The sequence below is a fragment of the Terrapene carolina genome, unplaced genomic scaffold (assembly GCF_002925995.2).
Source record: "Terrapene carolina triunguis isolate 2854851 unplaced genomic scaffold, T_m_triunguis-2.0 Scaffold194, whole genome shotgun sequence".
NCBI lineage: Eukaryota > Metazoa > Chordata > Testudines > Emydidae > Terrapene > Terrapene triunguis.
The window spans coordinates 1,691,027-1,703,157 of NW_020664545.1; the positions used below are offsets into that span (position 1 = coordinate 1,691,027).

Here is a 12,131-nt window from a genome sequence, read left to right on the forward strand (position 1 = left end):
CCGCTGCACCCCAGCCCCGGGACCTGCCGGCTCCCAGCATGCACCGCAGCACCCCAGCCCTGGGACCTGCCGGCTCCCAGCATGCACCGCTGCACCCCAGCCCACTGGGATGGCACAGCCCATCAGTTCATGTGCCACCTGATGCTGGCAGCCTGGACTCTGCCTCCCCTTTGCAACTTAGATTGAGACAAAACCCCTCATTTTAATCCTAGAAGTCCTTGTGGCCACACAGAGCTGGTGTCCCTGTTACTTTTGTGGTTGAAAGTTATCTACCTCCGACATGCAGTCACTGCACCCTCGTTCAGGGTCTGTCATACGCTGCATCCCGGGGGGGCATGGCAGGTTCAGAGGCAGAGCACTGCAGTCCTTCTGCAGGCTGCACCTCTTTATTAATGACACTATGTATGTGTGGCTGAACTCTGGGGCGAAGAGGGTGCATTCTGCCTTCCGCTGGAGTAAACCTCCAATCTTCCTCTCATGTGCTAATAGCTCAATAAGTTAACACGTTCATGGATGCTTCCCGTCTTATGTATTGGGACCAGGATAGATTGTACCAGCCTTCGGGAATTCTCTTGTCTCGGTTTGTTCAGTCTGCTCATCCATTTTGTGCCTCTCTCATGCAAGACTTTCACTAGGTCTGCTGTCAGTTCATCAGGTCCCTCTGCCTTCATTTCCTGGACTATACTTCTCACCTCCTCCTCTGTTAGGTCAGGCTCAGGCACAGGCACCACATTAAGATTATATGGTGGCAACTCTGCCCTAAAAGGGGTTTGTCTATTTAAGAGCCTCTCAAAGTATTGTTTCCAACTGTCCTTTTGCTTGTTTGGGTATTACTAGCAATCTCCCCTGACCATCATTTGCAAATGGTATAATAATACCACCCTCTTTCCCTTAGCCCTTCATATGGTTTATAGCTCAAAAATAAATAACTATTGGATCTTACACATTATCACAACATAAGGCACAAATCCTCATCATACCCTCTGACACCAGAGAAAGTATTTTTTAAATTCATAGAAATCTGGGGCTAGTACAATGCTAGGTACCTCCAGGAGCTATCCAAAGAACTTTCCCTAGAATGTGTAAAGTATGATCCAGTAACATCTGTCAGGCAGCATTCTGAAATTGACACCGCAATATGAGAGCCTAAAGGAAGAGACGAAGAACTAAGCCCTAATTCAGAAAACCATCCCTATTTGGGACAGCACTTGAGCACATGCTTCAGTGCTTTCTTGAATTGTGGCCCTAGATTACTCTGCTTTAATACTTATTTAACAAACAGAAACTCAACACAGAAATTTGAGATTTAAACAAAATAAGGTCACTGCCCCTGCCAGGATAAGCAGATTAATTCTTCTCCATTATTCATATCACTTTCCTGCACACACAAAGGAGCAATATTCAGTGCAAGGTTACTGATTTACCTCTAGGTTACATTTCAACCAGGAACTTGCAGAATTTTAATTTTTCTGTAAGAAAGGAAACGTGATTTTTTCCTAGGGCAAAAAAGCAACCATTTGTGACGTATGTCCAAGGTCACCAGATCACCACCTTGTGAGGTTTTTTCCAGGTCACTCTATCACTGGTATATATATATGTATTTATACACACCACTGGTTCATATGGGTATTTTTATATAAAAGAGACCTTACTGGACAGGGGCAGGACTTCATCCTCCCTTCTCTTCTTTATTTTCTGTCTGAGTCATGCAAGTTTTTAAAATGACACCATCCACATCAAAATCTGAGGAGAAACATTGAACATATTCAGTAATCCATTCACATGGCCTTGCAAAACTACCTAGAGATGCATAACTTTTTAAAACTGATTTTGTTTTTGATTGCTAGGCCAGTAGCGAAAGAGGATGACATTTCCTTTCCTTCTTAGTCTGTGATGTTGTACGCACACACACACACACACACACTCTTCTGGTGTGAGTGAGATGGATGAAATTTCTATTAATGACAGATCCTTGATTTAGATTATTAAGGGGAAAGAGTGCTAAATGAGGCCCTCTTTTAAGAAAATCTGGAAGACAAGTGGAAAAGGAAGCAGCATTACAGCTGGTCTGCCTATCTGTGCTGGCAACATGTCTGCCTTGTCTGATTTATAAGTATCTTTGAGGCTTACTGTAAACTGAGAAAATAGCGAAGCAATAATTTTTCTGGAAAAGCCCTGCCAGCTCTAGTACTTTTTCTGAGAAATGACTCACAGAGACTTGGGAACTTTTCTCTTGGTGATTTGTGCTGGCAAAGAAGCTTGAAGTTGAACCAGCCTGTGCGCTGACCGGACCTTATACGAAGTAGGAAAAAGTTGCTTTGATTTTATTCCAGTCCACTGGGCTCAACCTGTACTCTGCTCAGCCAATCTGTCTTTGATTTAGTTTCCTAGTGATATACAAGAATGTACAGCTCCCAGAGAACCTCGTAAATATTTCTCTGCCTGTGTAGTTACCCCAGAGCCCTTCTGGTAACATTAATCTTCTACAGCCTCATCCCTGAGGAAATTTATCTCTAGGGATGGGGGGGCACTTATGTTATCCATATAGCTGAGAGGGGTCACATGAACTTGAACTGTTACCCACTGGGCCAGGGTCCCTACAACGTCAAGGCCAGTTTCCATGCTCTGCCAGAGTCCCCACAGTGCCCATGATCCCTGCCCAGCTGGCTTCTCCACATCAAAGCCCACAACCATATCACTGCTGTGGGAGCCCCTCCCTTCATACAGACACTGAGGGGGAGGGGAGCTGAGGGGGGGCATTGTAGGGGGGCTCCCCCCATAGAGCCACTGAGGGGGATGGGGAGTTGTGGGGGCTCCCCTTGGGACACTGGGGGGGAGGGGAGTTGTGGGGGGCTCCCCATAGAGCCACTGAGGGGGAGGAGAGCTGGAGGGCTCCCCTTGGGGAGCTGGGGGGGCTCCCCATAGAGCCAATGAGGGGGAGGGGGAGTTGTGGGGGCTCCCCTTGGGACACTGGGGGGGAGGGGGAGTTGTGGGGGGCGCCCCACAGAGCCGCGGAGGGGGCGGGGGAGCTGGGGCGGGCTCCCCCCAGGGGGGAGGGGGAGGGGATTCCTTGCTGGACCTCACGCACATGTACGTCCTGACGCGAAGGTCACGTCGTACGCGTGACCTCCATCCCGGAAGTGAGCCTCTAGCCCGCGGACCCCACGAGCCGCCGCCGCCGCCGCTGGCCCGCGCTTGCCCCGGCTCCTGCTCCGCCGCGTCCGGTCCCGCCGCCCCACGGAGCCCCCCGGCCGGGGCGCCGCTTCCGTTATGTGAAGGCGGCGGCCCCGGGCTGGGCGGGGGAGAGCGGCCCGTCCAGGTGCGCGGCCTCCGGCGGGGGAGTCAGGGGGGTTCCCAGCCAATGGGGGGCCCCGGCTGCCCTGGGGCGGGGCTCTGGGGGTCTCCAGCCAATGGGGGGCGGTGATTCCATACGAGGAGGGGTCATGAGGTGTCCCTCTCCAGCCGGGGAAGGGCTTTGAGGGTCCCCATCCAGTGGGGAGCCAGGGGGTCCTATAGGGAGAGGGGTTATGGAGGGGTAGGGGGCTCCCTAGGGGAGGGGTCCTGTAGGGAGAAGTGTTCTAGGGTGTCACCATCCAGTGGGGTCTGCATTCAGTGGGGACGGCTGGGGCCCATAGGGAAAGGGCTTGAGGGGTTTTGGAGTTGGGGTCGTCCCCACCCAAGGGGCTGGAAGGGTCTCTAGCCAGGCACAAGCCCTTTCTAGATGGACACATCTATAAAGGATCCAAATTTCCTTCTTGGGGTAGGTGGGGCAGTACTTTATCCCATGAGCTGTCTAGGCGCGTGGCTTTGGCTGGGCATCTCTGTAGCGGGATTAGATCTTGCTCTCAGGGAGAGGGTGAAGGGCTGCAGGGCCTAGCGAGCAGCTTTGGTCTCATTGCTGCAGTTCTGGTTATGTTTCGGGGAGCAGCGAAGGCCTAGGTGGTCCGGTAGGGATTCTGCTCTCTTCCTTCCTCAAGGCTCTGACTGTTGTGAAAAACAGTTTGGGGGTGTCTGATGCTGTTAATTGTTGCTAGGGCCGATGAAGGAAGCTGCTTTGTATTTTTTATGAGCAGCCCTATGAACTTCCCCTCTGTATCTCTATCCCTTCCTGCAGGCTGCAGTGTACAGTAAAATGGAGCCCACAGCCTCCGGTGTGTTTTGCAGCAGGGTGCTAAGTATGGTGAATTCTGAAGACGTGAACGCCATCATTTTGGCTCAGAAGAATATGTGAGTTCTGTGGAATCTTATCAGCCGAAAAACCCTGCTGTTCTGTCCAATAAATATACAAATATCCTTCTAATTGTTAGTAATTTAGAGAAACTGGATGATTTGGTGGGGTTAGCATGGGCTACAAAACCCCCGGTCATTACTTCAAATCTGTCCTAGTGACTAACTGGCAGCTGTTCTGTTCAGTGCCTGTCAAATTGAGTTGCAAGGTCTTAGTTCAATTCCTAGTAGGCATGTGTCTGGGCTGCAGGAGAGAGGGTTACATTTGCCACTTGTAGGCTGCCCTAGCTGAGAGGGCAAAGACGGAAAGAGCTGATCTTTCCAGGGCATGGGTGAGCTGCTTTGTGGTAATGCAAGCTTCCTCAATTGCTGGTGCTATGTCAATTCTGGGAATAAACAGAGGCCTTTAGTCTGCAGTGCTGTCAAGTCAGCACCATTCTTAGTGCTGAATTCATTTCCTTTTTTAAACAAATTTTAAATATTAAGAAACGTCCATCCGGCACGTCTTAGCTGATCTTCACGTCTGTTCTCCCTTCTTGCTGCTTCTTCAAACTCCTCAATTCACTTATTTTGAATTCTTCCCTCCACCCCCAAATTTCCTGACAACTTTTCTGTCAGGAGAAATAGTCAATTAGACTCTGATTGATTTCACTAGGGTTTTGCCCACGATGGAATTTTGCATGCAGAGTTTTCCGGGTAGGATTGGGGCTTTAATCACTTTGAAAGCTTTTCAAGGTGTGGAAAAGAAGGATATAATTTTCTTTCTGACTTTTGTGGGGTTTGTGCATGTTTTGAGATAATTGCGAAGAATCTTACCTGGTGTGCTTTGTTTTTGGAAACTCATGGACAAATTTCCCATGTCTCTTCCTCACTCTAGGCTCGATAGATTTGAGAAAACCAACGAGATGCTGCTCAACTTTAATAATCTATCCAATGTACGCATGCAGCAGATGAATGAGAGGTTCCTGCATCACACTAGGACGCTGGTGGAAATGAAGAAAGATCTAGATAGTATATTCCGAAGAATCAGGTGGGTTCTGGATTCAGGGTCTGGGATGCTGCATCTCTCTACAGTGCCTCCTGTTGGATGATAGAGGAAGGGCCCTGAGAGGATTCAAAGGGTGTCCTGCCCTGCTTTCCCTGTCCCAGACAAGGTTACTGAGACACAGTGACCTCTGTACAGCACCCTGGGAGGGTCACAAAACAACGGAATGGTGACTAACAAACACGTTCAGAAGGAGTGAATAAAAGGCATAGCTTGCTTTTACTCTGCAAAACAAACCAACGTGGGAGGAGGAGGCATGTGGAGCTTTCCATAGTACATTGGGTGTCAGGGCTCCTGGCTTCCAGTCCTAGCTCTGCCACTGACTGTGTGACTGATCAAGCTACTTCACCTCTCCATGCCTCTGCAAAATGGGGATAATGCAGACCCACCTCACAGAGGCCTTGTGCGGCTTAATGCTTGTGGGGATGTGATATCCTTGGGTAAAAGGCGGTAGAGAAGGATTAAATATTATTTAAAAACTTCTGATTTCAATTCTGGGGACAGCCTTGTCTTTGCTAAGGTGGAGGTAAAGTCATGAGACTGTCAAGAGTCTGCAAGGCAGTAGAGTATTTGTTGATTTATAGTGAATTACTTTATTCAAAAGCTCTGGGGTGGGGGGGTGTTTTGGCCCCTTTACTTCTCAGTGCATGGAGAGCAGCAGCAGGTGCCCCTGCCATACGGTGGGGAGGTGCAGCAAGCAGACAGTCCGTGAAGAGACCAGGAGGCTGCTGGAGCCATCAGGGGTCCTGGAGCTGCTGCTCCTTGATTGGGGCACGTGACACATCTCAACGCAGCAGTGCCCCATTTCCAGGGTGGGAAGGGACCTCAGGCTCCCTGCTTGCTATGGGGTTTAATAAAGTGCTTGAAGGGAAATGTCCCTTGGGGAACATCTGGCGAGAGGAGATGTGGTCAGGACCGTGACACGTCACACCTCACATCTAGCCTTTGTTCAGCAGGGTCCAGAGCTCAGGAGGGCCTGGGATTTCTGTTCCTGTGACAGCATGAACGTGCAGCGCAATGGCATTTTATCTTAATCTGCTTAAAGGGTTCCTGCAACAAAACTTGTTCTGCTGAATACTTGGCAGCTCTTTCGTTGGAGCGGAGGGGGGCAGAGGGATGGTAGAGAGATTTATGTACTTTGTTCAAACTCCACTCTCTTTTTCTTGTCCCTCCTGTCCCCTTACAGGACCCTGAAAGGGAAGCTGGCCAAACAGTACCCAGAAGCTTTCAGCAGTGAGTGTCTCCTTGTTATTCAATCTGAATTGCAGTCTTTATATTGGCTTCCTTCCACTCTGATAAATCAGTACTTCTTGGTAATAAAGCACTGGTCACTCTAGAGTCCCAGGGCATCCGAAGCTAAAGAGAAATGTGTGTTTGGGCCAGGGGCTGGCAGCTTGCAGTGGGGAGTCTCGAGAGAGTTTTTTTTAAACACCTCTGTGTTACCCAGTGAAAGGTGGCTGCGTGTAGGGTACAAAGCTGCAAGTGGCTGCCAAGTTGAGTGCACATCACAGCAAAAGAGCTGGCAGGTTTTTTGTTACTACAATAATGAGCAGCCAAAGTTTTTTGAAATAGAAATTGTAAGTTCTAGCTGTAACGATGCGGTTCTGGCGGGACCCAACTGAGAGTGCCAATTCAGGACAAATTGCTTAAAACAGGGCAGTTACAGCCCTAGACTGGGGTTTTTCCACCTCTAAGGCAAACCAAACCAGCCAGACAAAGAGGACTTTGGTCTCACCCCACTGGCTAACCACAAGTCACACAAGCAATTCCCTTAGACACTCCAGTTTCCCAGTATCACCACCAGTGCCACTCGTTATGGGGACAAATGGTTATGAAAACCAATACCCCAGTAAAAGAGAAAGGTTCTCCTGATCCCAAAGGATCAAGCCCCAGACCCAGGTCAATATACAAATCAGATCTTACCAACAAATCACGCTATTGCCAATCCTTTAGAATCTAAAATCTAAAGGTTTATTCATAAAAGGAAAAAGATATAGATGAGAGCTAGAATTGGTTAAATTGAATCAATTACATACAGTAATGGCAAAGTTCTTGGTTCAGGCTTGTAGCAGTGATAAAATAAACTGCAGGATCAAAATCAAGTCTCTGGAACATCCCCAGCTGGGATGGGTCATCAGTCCTTTGTGTAGAGCTTCCATTCGTAGCAAAGTCCCTCCAGAGGTAAGAAGCAGGATTGAAGACAAGATGGAGGAGAGGCATCAGCCATTTATAGTCTTTTCCAGGTGTAAGAACACCTCTTTGTCCTTACTGTGGAAAAATGGAGTCTGGAGTCACATGGGCCAGTCCCTGCATACTTTGCTGAGTTGCAAGGCGTATTTGCCTTCTCTCAATGGGTCAATTGTATAGCTGATGGTCCTTAATGGGCCATCAAGCAGGCTAGGCAGAGCTAACACCAACTTGTCTGGGATGTTTCCCAGAAGCATAGCATAAGCATAGAGCCAATATTCATAACTTCAACTACAAAATTGATACACACATATAGACAGCATAATCATAACCAGCAAACCATAACCTTGTCTTAGACACCTCATTTGACCCCCTTTATACAAGATTTGGTGCCACTACAGGACTTTGGTTGCAACCATGTTCTATATGGTCCCAGATTACATCAATAACGTCACACTAGCACTCTTGAGTCCTTCCTGAATCCATTTCAGTGGTGTTTGAGGATTCCTTCTGCACTCATCTGTTTCCTCTTGCTGATACCTGTACCATGTCTTCTTTACTCTGGGTAGTTGGAGCAGCTTATGTGGCAAAGATACCTGGAGTCCTGTCGTCTTTATGCAGATAGAATAAACAGCCGAGGTAACAATTGTCTCTCTCCTTTCAGATATTCATGAATCTCCAATTTTAGAAGACGACGATGATTTTGACCCTATTCCAAAAAGCACGGCGACCACCATTGCTACCTCTGAGCAGAGCACAGAGTCTTGTGACACAAGCCCTGACATTATTTCTCCAACCATGAGTCAGGATTTTGAGGATTTATCACAAGGCCGGTATGATTCTCCAGCTGTTAATGGACAGAGTCTAACAGATGATGAAATGGCCAATGAGCTGGACTAACACATACTAAAAACTAAGGCATCAGCTGAATCAGCTGCGTGGACTATGGAGCGCAACCAGAGAACTTCCTGTCCTGTATTTATATTTCTGTGTTTCCTTGGCCATTTACTTTTTTGTGGGGAGAGGGAAAGTGAAGGCTGAGTGGAGAGGGGCCCATCACATGGTATTTAAAACTGCCATCCTAATGCACACATCAAGTCTGGATATGGCAAACATGCAAAATGTATGGATTGAAATGATTGTTGTCTGTTCTTGTTTGTGTGTTCAGGGGAGAGCAGTAAACCCGAAGTTCAGCTTTGATCATTAGTTTCTGGACAAACAGAGATCTTCTCAGAAGAGAACTCTAACTGCTTTTCTTTATCCTTTTCTTAAATCATTTCCTTTGTTTTACACAGAAAACTTAAGGCTCTGTAACTTACAGTGCATGCAAACCCAAACTATAGCCTCCTCACCGGCATGGTACAAATATCTCTCAGCTGTGGCTTGCAGGAGCTTGTACTTGCAAAGCAACAGCAGCTTGCTTTTTGGGGTCTTCTCTGCCTTCTGAGAGGCCTGCCTGCACTACAGGGCCATGTAGCTAATTAATATATGCTAATGATTTCTCTAGCACCTACAGAACGTCTTTTCCCACACAGTGGCAAGAACCTGAAGTCCTCTTTCCTTAAGTGCTCAGCTGTCCTGTGCCGCAGCTTGGATTTTCATGAGGGAATCTTTCATAACTGCACTTACATTGCTTAATGGAGATCTTTGAATGGAACAGTTTGACAACTGCTATGGCTGTACCTTGCTCTCTATAGTGTTCATCATATGTTAAATTATCAGGTAGTTTCTTTGGGTAAAACCTTTCATTTTTCAAACAGTGATAAAGAAAGACGCTGTACCGAAATGTCTGCTTCTTGTCTGTTTTCACCTGACTTTGCCAATGTCTGTGTTTAATGTATTGCTGAGAGCCAGGGTGGAAATAACTAACCCTGTTGTAAACCTAGGAGGGAGGGGAAAGTTGCCCTCTAATCCTCAGTGGTTGTGATCAGCATATCTCCAGAAAGAATATAGTGAAAAGAAAATATTTTTGTATTACATGTTTACAAATGCTACAAGAAAATAACCACTAGAGACTCCATTAATAAAACATCCATCCAAACTACTTCATGTTCCTTCTTTACTAGGTGGAATTTGTGCATGTACGCTGTAACTTCCGGTCATTCGAGGTGAAGTTTGGTTTCTCTGATAGCTGTAGTGGCTGTAATTCTTTTAGCCTATCACATAAGGGACATAGGAGTGGTCCTAATTCTAGAGATGCGATCACTACACCATGATTAAGAGTGTGAATTAAATGAAAATAGGAGCAAAATGGGTGAGCTTTGCTGCACACAGCAAAGGCTAGATTTTGAGAGCAACTGAGGGAAGCAGGTCAGTGCTTTATGAATCTGCCTTTGCTCCCAATTAAAAATATTTTAATAGCAGTGGCCAGTAGCACCACTAAATTAGCTGTAGCATCGCGGTATACATTGCTTAGAAAATGAGGATCCTGCACAAGGCTCACGACCTCAGCCCTGGATTTTATACCCAGATACAGAAAAGTGGCCATGTTGGTGGAAACTGTCACTTCACCAGAGGAATTGGGGTAGCACTTTAAACTAAAGCGTCTTTGTTTTTAAAGTTAATTAGTGTTGGTGCTACATAGATTGAGAAAGCATGCATTCATTCCTGTAGAGCTGGGGCCTGTATGCGGCGTGTGAACAATGTATACTGAGAAAGTTACTTCCAGAAGTTAGCAGAACTGATCAAAGGCTTTTTCCCTTAAATGAGAAAGGAACGTTGTTTAATGCTGGGAGAAAGAAGCTGTGCAGACCTGCCACCCCCTCAGGAATGAGCAACACTGACAAATGGATGTGGGACAAAACCCCAACATGCTGTGAATTCTGCCCTGGACAAATGCTTGGTGTGTTGGGTGGGGAGATTTAATCCCCAAACACTGTGAAGCTGTTTCCTGGGTCGGTGTGTCACGCCCATGTGAGTGTGTAGCATGTGGGTATCACAGAATCCTAGAACTGGAAGGGACCTCAAGAGGTCATCTAGTCCAGGCCCCTGCACTCATGCTAGGATTAAGTATTACCTAGACCATCTCTGACAGGGGTTTGTCTAACCTGCTCTTATAAATCCCCAATGATGGAGATTCCACGACCTCCCTAGGCAATTTATTCCAGTGTTTAACCACTCTGACAGTTACAAAGTTTTTCCTAATGTCCAACCTAACCTCCCTTGCTGCAATTTAAGCCCATTGCTTCTTGTCCTGTCCTCAGAGGTTAAGAAAAACAATTTTTCTTCCTCTTCCATGTAACAATCTTTTACATACTTAAAAACTGTTATCATGTCCCCTCTCAGGCTTCTCTTCTCCAGACTAAACAAACCCATTTTTTTCTATCTTCCCTTACAGGTCATGTTTTCTAGACCTTTAATCATTTTTGTTGCTCTTCTCTGGACTCTCCAATTTGTCCACATCCTTCCTGAAATGTAGCACCCAGAACTGGACACAATACTCCAGTTGAGGCCTAATCAGTGTGAAGTAGAGCAAAAGAATTATTTCTCGTGTCTTGCTTACAACACTCCTGCTAATATATTCCAGAATTATGTTTGCTTTTTTTGCAACAGCTTTACACTGTTGACTCATATTTAGCGTGTGGTCCACCATGACCCCCAGATCCCTTTTCACAGTACTCCTTCCTAGGCAGTCAGTTCCCATTTTGTATGTGTGCAACTGATAGTTCTTTCCTAAGTGGAGCACTTTGCATTTGCCCTTATTGAATTTCATCCTATTTACTTCAGACCATTGCTCCAGTTTGTCAGGATTATAATTCAAAATGATCTGACCCTCCAACGCACTTGCAACCCCTCCCAGCTTGGTGTCGTCCGCAAACGGCGTCAGTGTGCTCTCTGTGTCATTATCGAAATCATCGATGAAGAGATGGAACAGAAGCGGGCCCAGAACTGATCCCGGCGGGACCCCACTCGTTATGCCCTTCCAGCACGATTGTGATCCACTGATAACTAGTCTCTGGGAACGTTTTCCAATCGGTTTTGCACCCACCTGAGTATTTCCCTAGTTTGTTTATGAGCAGGTCCTGCGAGACAGTATCAAAAGCTTTATTAAAGTCAAGACATACCACGTCTCCCGCCTCCCCCCGTGCACAAGGCTCGTTACCCTGTCAAAGAAAGCTCTGCGCTTGGTTTGACACGCTTTGGTCTTGACACAGCCATGCTGTTACTTATCCCCTTAGTATCTAGCGCCTGGCGTGTGCTGGGGGCAGTGGGCTAGGGGCGTGTCACCAGGCGTGGGGGGGGGCGTGGCTTGCACACGTGTGTGCGCACACCTACATGTGCCTGACCCCCACCTACGAACCCCCCCAGCTCGGGGCGCAGGACCCGGACCCCGCCCACCGGCCTGGGCGGGGACCGGCCGCCGCCGCGCTGACTCCGCCCCCGGAGGGACTCTCCTGCCCGGGCGCTGATTGGCGCGGAGCTAGACCGGGGGCGGGGCGCTGGTTATGACGCACGGCACGAGGTGGGCGGGGCAACCATTATAATGCTGCGTGCGCGGCGCGTGCGGCGTCTGACGTAACGGCCGCGTGCGCTGGGCTGTTTCCGGTTCCGGCGGCCCTTTCTCTTCTCTCCAGCGAGGCGGCCGGGCGGCTGGGTGAGCGGCGTGGGGCCAGGCCGGTGTGTGGGGCGGGGAGCGGCGGAAGGTGGTCTGGGGTGGGCGGCTGGGCTCGAG

The 12,131-nt window shown here is 48.0% G+C and overlaps 2 protein-coding genes across 3 annotated transcripts in view; both read left to right on the top strand.

Moving 5' to 3' along the window:
- The first annotated feature begins 3,205 nt into the window (after window positions 1-3,205).
- KXD1 (KxDL motif containing 1) lies at window positions 3,206-9,483 on the top strand. Its single transcript, XM_026654939.2, has 5 exons — window positions 3,206-3,319; window positions 4,115-4,227; window positions 5,105-5,257; window positions 6,459-6,505; window positions 8,124-9,483. The coding sequence occupies exons 2-5, from the start codon at window positions 4,133-4,135 to the stop codon at window positions 8,357-8,359; spliced, it is 531 nt and encodes a 176-aa protein (XP_026510724.1). The 5' UTR covers window positions 3,206-3,319; window positions 4,115-4,132; the 3' UTR covers window positions 8,360-9,483.
- Window positions 9,484-11,973: 2,490 nt separating this feature from the next.
- UBA52 (ubiquitin A-52 residue ribosomal protein fusion product 1) overlaps window positions 11,974-12,131 on the top strand; it is a 4,454-nt gene continuing 4,296 nt past the window's right edge. Inside the window, exon 1 of one of the 2 annotated variants that reach the window (XM_026654941.2) lies at window positions 11,974-12,053. The gene's annotated coding sequence lies outside the window, so the exon portion shown is untranslated. The remainder of the gene's footprint in view (window positions 12,054-12,131) is intronic. The other variant, XM_026654942.2, reaches the window with a different exon arrangement.